Source organism: Odocoileus virginianus, chromosome 30 (genome assembly GCF_023699985.2).
Source record: "Odocoileus virginianus isolate 20LAN1187 ecotype Illinois chromosome 30, Ovbor_1.2, whole genome shotgun sequence".
NCBI classification, from domain to species: domain Eukaryota; kingdom Metazoa; phylum Chordata; class Mammalia; order Artiodactyla; family Cervidae; genus Odocoileus; species Odocoileus virginianus.
The window spans coordinates 19,890,218-19,909,566 of record NC_069703.1 but is presented as its reverse complement, the minus strand read 5'-3'; the positions used below and the strand labels follow the sequence as shown (position 1 = coordinate 19,909,566).

The window sequence follows — 19,349 nt, the reverse complement described above, 5'->3', positions numbered from 1 at the left end:
TATATTCATCCCTCGCTATATTGTATCAGTGGAGAAGGAAATGGGAACCCACTCCAGTATTCTTGCCTGGGAAGTCCCATGAACAGAGGAGTCTGGTGGGCGCAGTCCATGGGGTCGCAAAGAGTCGGACACGACTGAGTGACTAAACGCCATACTTGTATCAAATGCTTTTTCCACTATGTTACCTGCCTTTTTAATGTTATTACTTTTTCTCTGTGAATAAGTTTCAGGTTTTTATTTAGTCAAATTATATATTTTTCTGTTGCCTTGGAGGTCTTTGAAAGTAGTATGATGTTTGTCCAGGTATAGGAATCAGTTCAGTGAGATTATGGTACAAAAGCATTTTTAGAGAGTGAAAGACACTACCAATGATGGGGCAGTGACTTCGCCCCCGACCGTCACCTGGAAAGAACCTGCAGTTCTGTGGACCCACACAGGAACGTTTTCTGTAAGGTCTGGATAGAGAGGTGGCCTTTTGCAAACTGCCACTCTTCAGCATGTATTTACATTTATACAGCATCTTTCCATTTGGATGAGCCTCACTGAAGGTGCTGACTCCCAGGTATGGCCAGCAGCTATGATATTGCACAGCCCAGGGCTAGAGGCTGAGGGTTGGGGGTTGACCTTTGCGATGCTCTCTAGACTGTGCATGCAGACAATCCATTGTTACATCCAGGCTTGCCTCGGGACTTAGAAGATGCTGCCTTCCTTGACGGCACACACTTCAAGTAATTGACTGTTTCTGTCTTGCCCAGAAATTCAAGCCCCCCTTTCCACTCTATGCACAGGAATTGACTTATTATCCTTTGCCTTTAGTGACAACAACTAATTGTCTCTTTCTTGCCGTGACCTGAGCAGCAGAACTGATTAGGAGTTGCAGTGTCACAGGAAAACACCGAGGCCCAGTTCTTTCCACTGACCGTGTTGGCCAGATCGCCTCCTGAGTGGAGCCCTTCTCCCATCACTAAAACTGTGTGTGGACTGGAACCCCCCAAATTCGACAAGACTGACTTGAAATCTCTTTGCTTAACAGCCCCATCCGTGGCTTTGCTGGCATCCATCCACAGCCGGAGCTGCAAGCTATCCCTTGGCTTAATCTGGTTTAAACCAGATACAAGAATTAGGTCAGTGGCCACTGGCTGCAAGGCAGTCTGTTTCCAGAACTCCAGCAGAACTGCGGAATATAAATAAGCAGGGAGAGTTGGAAAAGCATTACTTGGTACTTACATTTGACTTGTTCTGGGTCAGACTTCTAGCCCTGGTTCTAGGTCTTGACACAAGAGCTCGCAGAGGGCAGTGAATCTACATTAGCAACCAGGGGTGGTGGTGGTTCAGTAGCTCAGTCGTATTTGACTCTTTGCGACCCCACGGACTGCAGTACTCCCCTGTCTTTCACCATCTCCTGGAGTTTGCTCAGACTTATGTCCATTGAGTCAATGATGCCATCCAACCATCTCAGGATGTACTTTTCCATGGTGCCTCCGGCAGGAACTGCAGGATGCTATTTGGGGTTTAAGGCTCTGTCTGGTAGGTCAGGTCAAACCGCCCAAACTGCCAGACCTTGGGCAAGTTTCACTTTATTATCTTTTAATATTAGAGCAGAGGTCCCCAACCTTTTTGGCACTAGGAACCAATGTCATGGGAGACAATTTTTCCAAAGACCAGGGATGGGGGGATGGTTTGGGGATGATTCAAGTGCATTACATTTAGTGTGCACTTTATTTCTAATCTAATGCCACCTTTGATCTGACAGGAGGTACTGCTTTGCGGCCTGGAGGCTGGGGACTCCTGTTAATTAGAGCATCTGGGGTGGGGGGTCTCAGAGCCTGGTGGACAGTGCAGCAAGCTTACCCAGCTAAGGCCCAGCTTTCTCTGGGATTCAGGGAAAAGGCAAGTAGATGGCTCTGGAAGGTCAGTAGGAAGGAGTTGTTCAGTTGCTCAATTGTGTCAGACTCTTTGTGACCCCATGGACTGCAGCATGCTAGGCTTCCCTGTCCTTCACTATCTCCCAGAGTTTGCTCAGGGATGCAAACCTGTGTCAGAGGCTTGTTCCTTCTTTTTTTTTTTTTTAAATGAGCTTTATTTTTTTTTAAGATTATTTTGATGTGGACTATTTTAAAAGTTTAAATTTTATTGAATTTGTTACAATATTGCTCCTTTCAATTGTGTTTGTTTGTTTGTTTTGGCCACAAGGCATGTGGGGTCTTAGCTCCTTGACCAAGGATTGAATCTGCACACCCTGCATTGGAAGGTGAGGTCCTAACTACTGGAACACCAGGAACGTCCCCAGAAGCTTGTTCTTATCTCACTGGATTGGTGGGTCTGAGGAGGCTGGGGGAGAGAGAACCTCATCAGAGTTTGACCTTCCCAACTGAAAAGGCTCCTTTCCTTAGGCCTTAGTTACTGACTGATAGGTCTGGTGTGGAGCGGGTGTTCCAGAGTAGCGAGATGTCTAGGCTGAAGCAGTAATGAAACTACACACTTCAGATTGGGACCCGAACCCAGGCTCACTTCAGCTGGAACTCGAGCCCAGTCTTCTAACTTCTCTCCTTTGGAACGGACTGGAATTCAGCCTCACATGAGGTGGGACTTGAACCCACAGTCTCTGGCTTAGAAGGGGACTCGAACCCACAGTCCCCCAGTTGAAACAGTCTGGGACTTCCCTGGTGGTCCAGGGTTAAGACTCTATGCTCCCAATGCAGGGGACCTGGGTTTGATCTCTGGTCGGGGAACTAGATTCGGCACCTAAGAGTTGGCTAAAGATGCTGCAGGCTGCAAATTAAGACCTGATGCAGCCAAATAAATATTAAAAAAAAAAAAAAAGAATGGAAACCCCACGTCTGGTCACAGGTATTAATGAAGCAGGTTCTTTATGCCTCAGCACAGAAGGAATTCAGCAAGAGGCCAAGTGATAGGCAGGAAGTAGATTTATTATCCATGATATAGGACGCTTATGAAAGACACCAATGGGCAGGCAGGAGGGCTCTGCCCTGAGAGCTAAGAGGGAAAGCAGGTCCATTCAGGGGAGACACACTCCACAGACAGAGTTTGGGCCATCTCAGAAGGCATGAGGCCATGAGATGTGGGGTTGGTTAGTTTCTATGGGCTGGGTAATTTCGTAGGCTAATGATTGGGGGGATTATCCCAACTATTTTGGGGCAGAGGCAGAGATTTCCAGGAATCGGGCCACTGCCCACTTTTATACGTGGCCTTGGAACTGTCATGGGGCTGATGGGTGTGTCATTTAGCATATGCTAATGTATTATAATGAGCATGTAACGAGGCTCAAGGTCTACTGGAAGTTGAATCTTTTGCCATCTTGGGCCTATTAGGTTCTAACCAGTTCATGTTGTATCCTGAACAACTGTGTCATTCTTTTTAAAAAATAATTTCATTTATTTATTTATTTTGGCTGTTGTGGGTCTTCGTCACTTCAAGGGCTTTTCTCTAGTTGCAGTGAGGGGATAGCTAGCTACTCTTCATTGAGGTGTGCGGGCTTCTCATTGCAGTGGCTTCTCCTGTTGTGGGGCACGGGCTCTAGGGCATGCCAGCTTCAATAGTTGCGGCACATGGACTCCATAGTTGCGGTTCCCGGGCTCTAGACCGCAGGCTCAATAGATGTGGCATACGGCTTAGTTGCTTTGAGGAATGTGGGATCTTCCCAGAACAGGAATCAAACCTGCATCTCCTGCATTGGCAGGAGGTTTCTTTACCACCGAGCCACCAGGGAAGCCCCCCTACGTCATTCATTTAAAGCTTGTGCCCTGCCTCCTTCTGTCCTGCCTCTATAAGGCCAAGCCTTGGTGGGAGCTGTTGGAGGGCCCTCCAAATTCTGGAGCCTCCAAGGACTAAGCGCCAGGTCCCCGGGCACTGGCTCCTCCTTGGCCTCCACTCCCTGCCACTTCCTCCGGCAGTGTTCATCTGTCTGCGGTTTCTCCTCTAACACACCGACTTTCTTGTCTGATCTGTGCCACTTGGGCCGAGGTGGAAGCAGAAGGCTGATGAGTGGAGCGGCAGTCTAGGAACAGTGAAAGACAGTCCTGTCTCCTGCTCACACATGGTGGGGTGGAGGGTGGAGAGAATGGGCTTTTATAGTCCCGAGGAGGATGCCTGTCCTGGGTGGGTGGCCTTGACTCTGTCAAGATCAAGCTCTGAGCTTCCTCTGCAAAATCTCTTCTTTCCTCCCCTGGCCCCTTGCACTGGGACCTGGGCAGTGAGGGGTGTGTGGTCAGAGGTGCGTGGAGAGCAGGGCGGGGCCTGTCTGTCCTCTGAATCCAAGTGGCCCTGCCAGAGCTGCTTTGGGAATGAAAGCCTCTGCATTATGTTCCCTTTCTTTCTCTGTGTCCCAGTTTCCACATTGGTGACAGGGAAGGGCCATGGAATGAGCTAAATTTGGGCCTAATTGGTGCAGCTTAGGGTACTGGGAGAAGCATGGGTTAAGGAGTCAAAGAGACTTGGGTGGAAACTTTAGGTTCCCTACTTAACAGCTGTGAGGTCGCAGCTGAGTTGTTTAACCTCCTAGGGTCTCACTTAACACCCTCTAGAAAAGGATCCACAAACCCAGCTCATCAGATTCTCTAATGGAAACAAGGACACATGTGGAGTGCTCAGAACAGGGCCTGCCTCACAGTCCAGCCTCAATGTCTGTTGTTATTTAAAGAGACATATGTGAAAAGTACTTTTCAAATATCGCCTGCTTGATCAGCACAGAGCAGGAGAGGTGAATGGGTTATTTTGTTTTATTTCATCTTTCTTGAATTTATTCTGCTTCCCCAAAATATGGGGATCAAAATATCTTGATTATATAAATCTGCCTTGTTCAGAATCCACATGGAGTAGAACTCATATGGCATTTTCTGATAACATTTAGTGCTGCTTTCTAGATTCAAAGCAGGCATTCAGTCATCAGCAGAAGGTGGCCTTTCTGTGAATTATCATTTTCTTTTGAGTTAAGCCAACCCACTGGGATGCCTGCTGTGTGCAGAAGACTCTACGGCATGGATGAATCCAGATTCTTGTATCCACAAAGTCCAAAATCTAGTAGTGAAAAAGGTATTACAAGTAGTGCCTGTATGACAATGTGTGTGCCCAGTTGTGTCAGGCTCTTTGTGACCCCATGGACTGTAGCCTACCAGACTCTGTCCATGGGATTCTCCGGGCAAGGATACTAGGGCGGATTACCATTTCCTTCTCCAGGAGATCTTCCCAACTCAGGGATCAAACCCACGTCTCTTGTCTCCTGCATTGGCAGGCGGATTCTTTACTGCCGAGCCACCTGGGGAACCCCTCTATGACAATATCTTGACAGTCAATAAGTCTACAGCAGTTCCCATAAAAGGGCTGAGGAATTTCAAAAGAAGCAGCAGTTCCGTTGAGCTGGTGAGAAAGGTGAAGGCTTCTCAGGGTGGCAGTATTTGGCTGTGTCTGGGAGACGGGGTAGGGTTTAGATGACTGTGGGATGTGGGCAGGAGTGAATGTGGTCAGAGGCAGACAGGGTCAAGATGGAGAGCCTATCTGGGGCTGACACTGCTTTTTCAGTAAGTGGTACCCACTGGAGTTCTCTGTGAAAGAAATGATCCAGTCTGACCTTTAGGAAGATAGCTGGTTGGGAGGAGACTGGAGTAGTTAGCTTCTGGAAGCAGAGGGACTTTTACTGGAGCTGTTCAGGCCAATGAAGGCTGAGGCAGTGGGCATAGATAAGAGAGGAATCTTGTGACAGAGACCGAGGGACCAGGACTGGGTGACTGATTGGGATGCGATGCGAAGGTGGGCTGGAAGGGGAGTGAGCGGTAGATGGCCACGTTGGGAGTGTCAGAGCGCCGGCGCTTGCTTGGTGGAGGCCGGTGGGGAGTCAGACTGGGCTCTGTCCAGTGGCCGGGTCAGCCACCCATCCATGTGGAGGCATCGGGCAGGAAGGGGACGATGGAGACCTGGACCCAAGGCTTGGGCTCAGGGCCCCAGAAGGAGTGACCACAGAGGTGGGGGCGTTTGAGGAAATCATCCAGGCAGGTGGAAAGGAAAAGACCCGACACAGCGCCTTGGGAGAGGCCCACCCAGGAAGAGGCAGAGGAGGAACAGGACCTGCCGAGGGAGGCAGGAGAGCGAGGAAGTGGAGCCGGAGGAAGCACTTTAGAGGCAATCAGTGAGTCTGAACCTTAGACCTCCTGCTGGCTGACTCCAGGCAAGGACCAGACCTTTCTTCTGCCGTATGGGGGGACTGATGTCCACCCTCCCCCACGAGGTGTCCTGAAGGGCACTTAGTAGATGCTTCTTTCTTCTTTCCCGTAGAGACCTGGGGAGGCATGGGAAGAAGTGGGATGGGGAGGGCACATCAGTGTCCAATGCTTTAGGAAAGGACACTCCTGTTGGGTTACTCCTGAGCTGAGGAGGTGGGGAACGGACCCTGGTACTTGGCGTGGGTAGCAGGTCTGAAAAGCTAACGGCCAGGGGGTGATGAGTAAGGGGATGAGGAGGAAGAGAGAAGGCTCTGGAAGGTCCCTTTGAAGCCACGTGGCCGAGAAGGGAGGGTGTAGAACCACGCGACATTAGAGGAAGCAGGGTAATGGGGAGGGCGTCCTGGTAGTGCGTCAGTGAAACCCTCTGACCTCTCAGGAAGAGGGAGCTAGTTCCTGGCAGAACTCCATTTCTTGCATTTGGCATCTGGGGTTGAAGCTTTCGAGTGTTTTTGTTCAGAGATGCCAGCCGATGCACTCTGGAAGGAAGAAGTCTGTCACGTGAGCCAGGGAAACTGTGGTTGGTCTTGTGAGCCCGTTGGGGCCCCTGCCGGGTTTCTGAATTAGATGTCCTGTGACCCAGTCATCTCGAAAGCCTGGGAGGAGAGGGCCGCCAGCTTTCCGGGGACTTTTCCAAGGGAAGGGAGACAGTGTGATCCGTCTCCTTCTGAAATGAGTGATGGGGCTTCAAGGGGAAGAGCAAAGAAGTACTCAGTAGGTAGGTGAGTCTAAGAAACTTGGGGCCTTTCTCAGCTCCGAAGCCTAGTTTCAGAAGAGCGTGGGCAGTTTCTCAGCTCTCTCTGCATTGCAGACACGCACAACCCGGTCCCAGACACTGACCTTTTCTCCTCTGTCCTCGGGATCTCAGACCTTGGCTTCTGCCACCCCTCACTGCCCACCCCGTCTGCATCTTGACGGGAGTGGTTTTGCCTTTATCTCACTCCTCACCGATGACTGTAGCAGGAGGGTGTGGGAGAGGGGGGTTGAGGTCCTTCCACCTGCTCTGAGGAGGGGAGGCGGAACGAAAGTCCCCAAAGGAAGGACTCCCAGGAGTCAGCCCTTGAGAAGGATGTTCTTGCATGGCTGCATTCTTGCCTAAAGCCTGGTAATACTTAGCTTTTAGAAAAGTTCTTTTTCCTTCCAGGATTTTAATTGTGTTTTCTTAGATCCTCCTTCAGGTTGACCTCTGTTCCAATCACCGGCTTTTTCGTCCTTACCTCCCTTCTTCCCTTGCTCATGTGCCAACTCCCCCCCAACCCCGCCACTTTCCCATTTGAAGAGACAGGGTGGACAGTGGCTATGCGTGTTGGCCCTACAACCAGACTGCCTGGGTCAGAAATCCCAGCTCCTTACCTACTGCTGTGTACACCTGGGCAAGTACTTCATCTCCCTGAGCCTCAGTTTGCTCATTTTTCAAATGTTATAATAATATCCATCTCGTTGGGACTTCCCTGGTAGCCCAGTAGCTAAGGCTTTGCATTTCCAATGCAGGGGGCCAGGGTTTCGATCCCTGGTCCAGGAACTAAATCCCAGACACTGCACCTAAGAGTTTGTGTTCCACAGCTAAAGATCCTGCCTGCTGCAAATAAGATCCAAATAAATAAATTAAAATATTTTAAAAAATCCATCTCATACATGTCATATCATAAGAATTAACTAAATAAATACATATAAAGAGCTTAGAGTAGTACTTGGGAAGTTGTAAGTACTCTGTCAATATGATCTATTTATATCTGTCTACTGTCTGTCTGACTCTCTCTTTTTGTAAATGCCTTCAAATCCTTTTCTAATTTTTCCAGGTGACACAGAAGGAATATATTATGTTTAAACAGCCTACAGAAGTTACATTTCTAGAAATTATAAATTATATAGTGTATTTTCACTGTGCTGTGTGCTTAGTCATTCAGTTGTGTCTGACTCTTTGCAACCCCATGGATTGTAGCCCACTAGGCTCGTCTGTCCGTGGGAATCCTCGAGGCAAGAATACTGGAGTGGGTTGCCATGCTTGCCTCCAGGGGTCTCCCAAACCCAGGGATGGAACCCAGGTCTCCTGCGTTGCAGGTGGATTCTTACTGCCTGAGCCACCAGTGAGCCCCTAGAGTACAGCAGCTCCTAAAGTACACGGAGCTCCAGTGATGGAGAGCCCATCCTCTTAGAAAACCTTCATCCTGGGTGGAAAGTTCCATCTAGTATCGATCTTTCAAACGCGAACAAGTCTTCCTGGAACAAGGAATAAATAAAGTTATTAGTTCTTGTTATGAGGAGCAAATAAAAATGCACCCACCTCTTAGGTTGAAAAAAGTCAACATAGCCAAAGGACCAGATGAGGGGACGTGTCTTTTGCATGAACTGCTGCTAATAAATTTCAACTTGTAGATTTTTTATCATAGGTCTTATTTGTTACAGGTTTCAAGCCTTGATTCTTACATTCCCTGTGTTAGTCATCTCTGCTATTTTTGTGACCTTTGACTCCATGCAGTACCTGATGAAAACGATGACTAGGCTGAGAAACCAAGCCCTTTCCTGTGTCACTAAAAACCTTCCTCCAGGCTGACATCAACAGCTTTGAATGCTCTTCCGTAGCTGGAAGACTACCCTAGTCTGTGTTATCCACTTCACATTTCTCTGTGAAAAACAAGCACGAGAGAGTCTGTTAGAGGCTTGTTAAAATCCAGATATTCCCCCACTCCCATATATCACATGTCTTTTTCTTACTTATCTACCTGCAGAATGAAAGAAAATGAAATGGGAGAAGCAGTCAGTATTTTTTTTTTAATATCTTTTGGAAACTCCATTTTTAATAGAAAGTAGCATAAGATGATCCGAACTGGTGAAAGTTGAAAGGAAGGAGATAGCAGTTACAATGTTCAAAGATTTCATTTTATCAAAAAGCTGTCACTTGCAAGTAAAAGTATTTGACTACTCTGCACCTTGTAGTTCCTTGAGTTAGATGTTTAATGTTATTATAGCCACAGTCGTATGGAGTCTTCTTTTAATGTGGATGTTGAGTTGAAGTGGAAATTCCCATAGGGATGTACACAGTGTATGATACATGTGGATACTTGGGGCAATATAGCTGTTCCATCTTTCTCTCTCTCTCATTGCAAGGGAGGAGAACAAGTGGGGACACAGATTCTCTCTAGCATTTGCACAGATCACGATCTGTTCCCTGGGGCTGGCACATTGCAGCCCCAAATAAAATCTGGGTTCCAGTAGCAAAAAAGAAAGACATAATGCAGACCCTGGGGTAACTGATCTGTCTGCCACAAGCAGATGCTTGATGTTTGCTTCTCCAAGACCTGTTTTTGCCTTCTCTCATCAATCGATCAAGTTTGTCCCAAATTTCCTTTGGAGAGAACAGTTACATTCTCAGTTCTAAAAGTGGACACTGATTCAGTTCAGTTCAGTCATTCAGTTGTGTCCGACTCTTTGTGACCCCATGGACTGCAGCACGCCAGGCTTCCCTGTCCATCACCAGTTCCCAGAGCTTGCTCAAACTCATGTCCATGAGTTGGTGATGCCATCCAACCATCTCATCCTCCGTTGTCCCCTTCTCCTGCCTTCACTCTTTCCCAGCATCAAGGTCTTTTCCAATGAGTCAGTTCTTTGTATCAGGTGGCAAAAGTATTTGAGTTTCAGCTTTAGCATCAGTCCTTCCAGTGGATATTCAGCACTGATTTTGACGGGTTTGATCTCCTTGCTGTCTTACAGAGTCTTCTCCAGCACCACAGCTCAAACAGGACACTGATCGGCTTAAGCTAATAAACTCAACCCTGGCTAGATATTAGAACCAATAAGGAACTATTTTAAAATATCTGTGCATGGGACCCACCTCTCAGAGCAACAAAGTCAGAATCCTTTGAAGGGATACTTGGCTTGAAATCCAATAACATAAGCCAATCAGCATATCCCGCTGGCTCAAAGATTGGCACATAACCCAGCTCAAGCCAAGTAGATGCAGCAATTTTTCATTTTATGCCCTCTGTTCTCTTTGTGATTATATTATTTGTATAATTAAAAATAAATTAATCTCTTTTGAGGTTGCTCCTGAAAGTATAAGATGATTTTAAAGTATGGGTCATCTATTTTAGAGTTCGTTTCTTTAAATGTACAAATCTCCAGGAAGAAGTAAGAAGTATTTTTTAACTGTGCCATGTATCCACAACCTCACAATAATACAGAATAAGTGTGAATAACATGTTTTATGTATGAGAAGATGACCCCTGGAGCTTGAATCAGAGCTCCAGGTCAAGAGCAGCTGCATGAGAGCTGGCTCCTGACGGTGGAAGCCGATTGTGGTTTGCTCTGCTTTTCGTGTTTGACCTCAGCCTTCTTCTCTAGCAGCTCTAATCTGATCTGGCCAGCAACTAGAGAGGAGAAAAACCTCAAGGATTCAGCTAAGTATCTTCAGTTGCTCTTTTTCAGATGTTTTTGGGTTTGACTTGGTTCCTAAATATCTTGTGAAATTAAATTTGCATGATTTTTTTGATTACACCTCTGCTGATGTACTCATTGTTTAACTTTCAGGCCACAGCATCACAATGAGCACATTGCATTACTTCGGAAATTATGAGTAAACAAAGATTGTTTTAGAAAATAAAAGTTTAGCTTTTGATGTCTAATAAATTTGAGTGTCAGGTCACTTGTGAAGAATATTTGACTTGTTATTTTCAAGTTATTTATCTGAAGAAAACTGGTGCAATTTTTACAATGTAGAAGGGTATCATAAGACTCGTTTTCTGTAATACTAAGGAATAAAGGAGTTAGTTTCTTTAGTTGTGGGTAAGATTTTGTTCATCACCGTTTCTTATTTGCTACATTTAGATTCTGTTCTTTGGGATCATATATTAAAAAGAAATTCAAATCCCCTCTTATCATTTGTTTTTTTCAAAAACCAGTTCTTTGTTAAAACTCTGCCCAAGTTACTTCTGGTTTTAGAGCTTTAAGTTTTGCACAGAGCTTTCAGATGCTTTCATATATGATTATCCATGACTATTATGTCAAAAGAAGACAGTGGATAATGTGGATTTATGAAATGCACAGTTTCATTCTGTTAATCTTAGCAGGCACTTATCACATGTATCCATCCTCAGCAGATTTACAAATGTTGCATTGTTGCTTCTCCTTGACAGTTTATCAGAGGAACAGACAGTGAAATGGAATGAGTTTGTGTAACATTAAGTGTTAGTGTTTAGGAATAGCAAAATAATCGACAAATGGACAGCAAGAAAAGAAAGATTAAAAAAAAATCTGAAGCCTGGATTACCCAATGATGAATGTGTGTCTGAAAAAGAGAGATTTGGCTACACTTAATTCAGGACATAAGTTCTGACCATAAGCCCAAGTAGCTAAAGAAAAATTAGCAGAGACTTTCCATTGCAATGTAATGAAGCCACCTAGTGGTTTGTTAGATAATTTAAGGTTATGTGAATGTAATAAGTGTCTTACTTGCGAATTGATTGGGTGGGTCTCTATCAAGCATGAATAGGACTCTGATCACTTGTCACTTAGTCTGGCAAGGAGGGTCAGTTTCATTGAGAATAAGCACAGCGCTACTCTGTGTAATCTTTTATATATTTATAATCTTTTTTTAAATCATAAAGGACTTAAGTTAACTCACATGAAACTACAATGAGAGAGCACAAACTAGAAAAGAGGAAAAAAAAAAGATATAAAAAGTGGTAAAAATTTCTGATAATTCAAAAATGTTTACAAGATTCTGTACATTTTCCATGATAGGACTCTATGTTTTCAGGAAAGCATGGAAACCGATCAGTTATAAAAATTCAGTGCTCAAAACAGTGAAATAATTTTGGGGGAAAGCAAAATCCTACCTGATGTCAAGAACAGAGAAATGTTTTTCTGAAGGTCCTCACCGATGAGGTTCTGCCTCATGTCATGTATAATACCCTCAGTCCTTGTAATGGAAATCATCCCGAGTCTTGGAATATTGTTTCTTAGCTGTGCCTCCACTGCTTTGGAGGAGAACGTGCACCAAGCTCTGTTTTCAGGGCTTGCATTAAAGCATTTGATCCTCATAATAAGCCCGAGAGGAAGGCAGTATTATTATCCCATACTGCAGATTAGGCCAGTGACATGCTGTGTCACTTTATGAACCTGCCCAAAGTTAGGCTGTTAGTGAGAATGGAACTGGAATTCAAACCCTTTGCGCTTTTTTCCAAGATGCTGTGTATACTGAATGACACATCCGGTGAAAATGGCAGTGCTGTACTGAATACTTAGACGGTCTGTAGGGCGTTGGATAGGAGCGCTTTAACATGGTGCTCAGGACATGGTGTGGACTGCACATTTCTGAGATGACCCAGCTAACGTTGCCCTCCTGTGTCACAGGCTTCTCCCTGACTCCAGTCCCTGCACACTCATGCATATGCATGTGCATACACACCTTTGATCAAAAACAGAGGACCAGGCAAGTGGATTCAGACTCACCAATTCCTGACTAATGAAAAACAGCTGAAATTCATGACCTTTTAAAACAGTTCTATTGAAGTGCAGTTGATTTACAATGTTGTGTTAATTTCTGCAGTACAGCAAAGCAGTTCATTCATTATATATCTATACATTCCTTTTCATATTCTTTTCTATTATGGTTTATCACGAAATGTTGAATATAGTTCCCTGTGCTATACAGTAAGACCTTGTTCATCCATTCTTTATATACCAGTTTGCATCTGCTAACCCCAGACTCCTAATCCATCCCGTCCCGCTCCCCTCTCCTTGGCAACCACCAGTCTGTTCTCTGTGTCCACAGTTTTGTTTCTGTTTCATAGATAGGTTCATTTGTGTCATATTTTAGATTCTACATATAGTGATACCAGAGAGTATTTGTCCCTCTTTCTGACTTATTTCACTTAGTATGACAGTCTCTAGGTCCATCCATGTTGCTGCAGATGGCATTATTTCATTCTCTTTAATGGCTGAGTAGTGTTCTGTTGTATACATGTACCACATCGTCTTTATCCCTTCCTCTGTCCATGGCCGTTTAGGTTGTGTCCATGTTTTGGCTGTTGTGAATAGTGCTGCTGTGAACATAGGGCTCCATGTATCTTTTTGAACTATAGTTTGTGAAATCCATGACCTTCTGATGGCTTTGTACCTTCAGATACAAGATTTAAAATGCAGTCATAACCAAATCTGCTTTATTCTGCTAGTTTTTCTTTCTTAGAGTGGTATCTATAAATGTTTGGGAATAGCAGCTAAATTGATTTCTCTTAACCAGTCATGAAAGTTGATTAGGGATGAGCAAGGCAAGCCTGGCATCACTGAAATGTTTTCAGTTAGAGGAGTCAAAATACCATATAATCTGAGTCTCAACTTGAGCATTTAGAATGATGCTCTTTTAAGCTGTACTTTAGCATAATTGTGTGACTAATTTCTTGCAAAGCAGAAAAGATATACTCTATAAAATGAATTTTCCATATAGATAAGGCTCCTTGAAAACACATTTCCATGGTGTTTAAAAGAAATCCGTAGCTCAGTAAAGATTCTAATGTTCCTGAAAGATTTAAGTTCTGTTTGAGGAGCTGAAGCTCAATATTTTGGCCACCTGATGTGTAGAGCCGGTTCATTAGAAAAGACCCTGATGCTGGGAAAGATTGACAGCAGCAGAAGAAGGGGATTACAGAGGATGAGATGGTTGGATGGCACCACCAACTCAATGGACATGAGTTTGAGCAAGCTGCAGGAGATGGTGAAGGACAGGGATGCCTGGCATCCATGGGGTTGCAAAGAGTCGGATATGACTCAGTGACTGAACAACACCAATGATGACCTACTACCCATAAGGTTGAAGTATTCAGAAAGATAACCTTTTAATAGTTCTGCTGAGTGCTTGAAAGTTTATCCTGTCTTGGGAATATAAATGAAAGAGCAATGCTGTAATACGATAAAGGAAACATTGGCTGGAAATCAAGAAACTTGGGATTCCCAACTCCACTGTATTCTGATAGCAAAGGAAGATACAAATTCTTTTGGTGTCATTTTTTCTCAGAAAGTTCTGAGTCAGACCTGGGTTCAAATACCAATTCCAGTACCTATTAGTTGGATGATATTGTATTAGCTAGGTAAACTTTCTGGGTGTCAGTTTATTTATCTATAAAAAGTCTTTAGTAATACTGTGCGCAGGTATTTTATATATAAACGTATGCAGATATTTTATATATAAAAGTTTTTTTTTTATACCTTCAATCTTTATAACATTCTTGAATGGAATATTCACTGTTGTTATCCCCACTTTATAGATGCTATCACTGTAGTTGGGAAATTAGATAATGTGAAGACATTAATTAGGATAGTTTCTGAGATGTGTTACGTCACCTGGTACATGATATTCCAGACATGGAGGTGATGTATTTCTGCTGACTTCATCTCACCCAACTCCTTCTTCCTTTTGGGATATGCCTTGAAGATTAGTGAAGGGGAGAACCACATGCATTAACAAGTTAACTTTGGGAATTAGATAGAGATTTAGGCCAAAGTGTAAAAATAAAACTGAACTTTAATTTTTCCTACAGGAGTGGCAAAAACTCAATTATGATATCTACACCCTGCGGCAGATTCGAAGGGAAGTGAGAGGTAGATGGAAACGCATTTTAGAAGATTTAGGTGAGTCTAAAAGTGATTATAAAATGGCAAAAATACCAGTTGTGGCTATTCCTCTTTACTTTCTCCAGCCTGGTTTTTATAAAAGGAATGTCGGTGACTGACTGATTAACGCTACTGTGTACTAATTGTTTTCCCAATGCCATCCTCTCTGTATCCTCCGGCATACACATCTGATGTTTCTTTTATCATCAGCCCTTGTCTTGAGGACATATTTTGCCATGTGTTACCCCATCTGTCTTCAGTATCAAGTAGCACAGGGCAGTGAAATCATATGGGACATTCATTTAATCAAGATCATTGAATTGGGGGGCACTGTACATTGATTGATTTAAATGGAGTGATTTGCCAGTTACTCATAGATTTATAGATAGAGCAGATTGGGAGAAATATTATTTGTAAGAGAGGCAGCAAATACCTCTAATAAGAGTAGCTACTGGGTATTGATTTTTCTTAATTCTGCCAGGGTTGTAATTCAGTAAATATGGCCCTCACATGATAAAGAAGCTTGTTTTCATGTTCAGAAAAAATGAAATTTATCAATTTTGAAGTCCTCAGTCCTTCTCCTTTGAAAGAGAACATTACACCTTGGCATTATAACTTTGCAAATGTGGGTACCAAGTTGCTGTCCCCTGTTACTTACATTACGCTTGTATTAAATCTGTGAGTCTTTTAGACTTTTGTACAAGTAATTTAGCCAACCAACAATATCGCTCTGGGGGAAGGAATCTGGGCTTGGAGGAGTGTGGACCCGAAGATGACCAGTTTGCAGGTTGAGGGGGCAAGTAGGAATTCTGGGGACAGGGGAGGAGGTGGGGAAGGGGAGGAGGGTTTCCAAACTGATAAAGGGGGTGGCAGGCAGTCAGTGGATGAGTAGCAGAGGCTTAACTTGGAGGGAAAAGTTAGCAAAGAGAATTTGATACAAAGAAACCGCAAAAGCATTTTAATTAAAGACCCGACCAACCCCACTGAGCTGCCGGGCGGCAAAGGGAGTGGGCTTCAGTTTTCTCGCATTTGCTCCGAAGCATCGACGGGTCCCCTCACCCCTTGCAGGTCTGTTGTCTCCTCGTGACTGCTTCACATGAGGGTTTAATTTCTTTACACAGGTTTTCAAAGAGAAGCAGACTCTTTGTTGGCAGTGACAAAACTCAGCACCATCAGTGATTCTGAAAACACAAGGAAAGCTCGGGAAATACTGCTGAGACTGGCTGAAGAGACCAGTATTTTCCCAACCAGTTGGGAGCTCTCGGAGAGATATCTCTTTGTTATGGTAAGTGTCCATCTGCTTTTTTTGGGTAATTTTTAAAAATTAATTTTTATTAGAGTATAGATGCTTTTGTCCTCTTGGAGGGTGTCTCAGATGGTAAAGAATCCACCTGCCATCCAGAAGATTTCAGAGACCAGATTCTATCCTTGGGTTGGATAGATCCCCTGGAGAAGGGAATGGCAACCCACTTCAGTATTCTCGCCTGGAGAATCCCATGGGCAGAGGAGCCTGGCAGGCTATAGTCCATAGGGTTGCACAGAGTCAGACACGAATGAAGCAGCTTATCTCACATAGTCGCTTTAAAATGTTGTGTTGGTAGAACACTGAGTCGAGTTTCCTGAGCTATACCATAGGCCCTTATTAGTTAATCTATTTTATGAATAGTATCAATAGTGTATATACGTCAACCTCAGCCTCCCAGTTCACCCCACTCACTCCCCTTTCCCTCTTGTTGGTGTCCATACATTTGTTTTCTGTATCTTTGTCTCTATTTCTGTTTGCAAATAAGACCTTCTGTACCATTTTTCTAGATGCCACATACATGCATTCGTATATAATATTTGTTTCTCTCTTTCTGACTTACTTCCCTCTGAATGACAGGCCTTTAGGTCAATCCACGTCTCTGCAAATGATCCGATTTTGTTCCTTTTTATGGCTGAGTAATATTCCATTGAATAGATGAACCACATCTTCTTTATCCAGTCCTCTATTGATGGACATTTAGGTTCCTGATTTTGCTTTAAATTTTTGCTTCTCTCTTAGTCCATATACTTACTCATCATTCTGACCCCATGAACTTCACCATGGTATGAGGTGTGGCAGATGGTGCTGACATCTTATGCCTTGGTGTCCAGTGGCCAGCACATCATAATCATTTGGAGGGCTTTTAAAATTCAGGTTTCTGGAATATGCTTAGACCAGTTGAGACTTGGGTTGTAGTTCAAGCATCTGTATTTTTCAGCCAATTTTGTTGTGCAGTCAGCTTTTTGAACTGTTTTTAGATCAAAGAGATGTGAGAAATAGTGGGTATACAGCCTAAGATTGAAAAATGATTTGAAAAGACTCTTAAGAGCAGGGGAATGTTTCCTGAGAATGTAAGTGATTAAGGAGTGTCTCTAAATTTGTTGAGAAATATTTAATAAATGTTTTACTCACTCATTGTTATTTCTAGATGGATGTGCTTTTTAGATGAATTTTGCCACAGACATGGCTTTGTTTCCATTTTGACAATTTTGTTTTTAATTTTTTGGCAGGACCGTCTCATTGCACTTGATGCTGCAGAAGAGTTCTTTAAAATTGCCAGTCGAACTTACCCCAAGAAGGCTGGGGTCCCGTGCCTGGCAGATGGCCAGAAAGAACTGCACTACTTTCCTTTTCCAAGTCCCTAAAGGAGAAGCTTCGAGGCAGAATGGGAATTCTTCCACTGGACCTCAACAACCAACCAAAGTTGGGCAAATGTGTGCAGATGAGAATGAGCAAGAAGAGAGCTAGCTAAGAGAAAAAGGATTTTGAATCCTGCTAAAACCTAAGAGTTTGGATAGCTGGTCATCATGAAACTCTTATGAAATGTTGAGGTTGCATTGAAACATCCTGGTGATCTTGCATCAGAGAGTTGGTCAGTGGGCTGTTTTATCATGGGTGATTAGATTCTATTGCCCCCATTTTGGAGAAGGAAATGGCAACCCACTCCAGTATTCTTGCCTGGAGAATCCCAGGGACAGAGGAGCCTAGTGCCATCTACGGGGTTGCACAGAGTTGGACATGACTGAAGTGACTTAGCAGCAGCAGCCCCCATTTTGGTTTTGGTTGTATAATGAGCTCTGACCACTGATCCTATTGGGAGAATGGGATATTCCAGTTAATAAAATAAGATTACTGGAGCCATCATTGAGCCCAAATATGGATTACTAATTTTTAAATAACTGTTATATAATACAGGCTAACACCAAAACACTACCAGGCATGATGTGACCTTCCTTGATTTTGGAGCACCTACAGAACCTTGGAGGTGTTTTGAGCATCAATTGGAGAATATCCAGAAGTTTAGGTGTACCAAATAATAGAAATATCTAGGAGTGCTGCTCAGGAGGGAGTCCTAAGTAGAATGATCTCAAGTAGAACTCCATGTAAAAAGCTCTGTCTTCAGTTATGGTACAGGCATCTCAAATTTTTAACGTTAGTGATATCTGGTTACCTCATTTTTGCATAGTGTCCAGCTCTGGTCCACAAGCCCCTGCCTGATATTTTATCGGGGATATTTGACCTTCACTGTCTTCTCTTTAGCCTGTTTCCAGCTTATTGACTGAGAGTTAGACCTGCCCAGAGTCCTCGCGTGTATATTTGCAACTCTGTAGGCCATGTTGCATTGAAGAAAGTCATTGATGGACTTTCTTCCATCCTGAAGATGATTTTCAGAATGGAGCATTTCTGTCAATACAGTTTGCCACAGGTTGAGCAGCTCAGCTTCAAAAGTTAATAGCCCCTTAAGCAAGGAGCTTGCCGTGAAATCAGGGTTCATTGTATTGAAAAGAGCTTTTCAGGTTTATCAGTAGATTGCTGAAAACAATGGTAATATTCTTACTTTTACAGATTTTGCTTTTCTGACTTCAAGTTTAAAAGTAACTTGTATGTAGTCTGTGCAGGGGATTGTGACTTGAAGATTTCCCTCCCCCAACTAGCTCTTTTGGTAGTGAATACTTTGTTTAAAATATTTGTTAGAAGAGATCCATGTTATCGATTTATGAGTGCATTGCAGACCAATTAACTGACATGTTTCAGGAAAATTTTTCATAGTTGAATAAGTAAACAAAAAGTTTTATTTTTTAAAATAAATAATACATTTTTATTTTGTTTAGTTCTTAATACCTCTCTCATGTTGTTTAAAATTAGCCTGCAGATATTTTCTCTCACTTCTGTAGGCTCTTGCAAGATAAACATACAGTGAGACAAACAAACAAAACCAAAAAGAAACAATAAATTAACAAAATACATTTGAAGATCATACTGTTTTCATCCTTGTCCATGGAATTTGTGTTTTGTCTTTCTACCTTTTCTGATGTCAAAATAGAGAAGATTGTTTGCAACTATAGAAATAGAGAATAAATTGTACCATAGTCTTTATTTTTGGTAATGAATAAGTAAGGTTAAAACTGTCTCTACGATTATAAAAACTCATGGAATTATCCAGGAAACTTTCATTGCAAAGAATTAAAAGGTTTCTCTATTTA

General features: G+C 43.4%; 1 protein-coding gene across 1 annotated transcript in view; it reads left to right on the top strand.

The window, feature by feature from the left end:
- Nucleotides 1–19,349, top strand: part of MREG (melanoregulin) — a 68,788-nt gene extending 49,439 nt beyond the window's left edge. Inside the window, exons 3-5 of the mRNA XM_070458619.1 lie at nt 14,768–14,858; nt 15,962–16,125; nt 17,376–19,349. Coding sequence (XP_070314720.1) covers nt 14,768–14,858; nt 15,962–16,125; nt 17,376–17,510 — 390 coding nt within the window. The 3' untranslated portion in view covers nt 17,511–19,349. The remainder of the gene's footprint in view (nt 1–14,767; nt 14,859–15,961; nt 16,126–17,375) is intronic.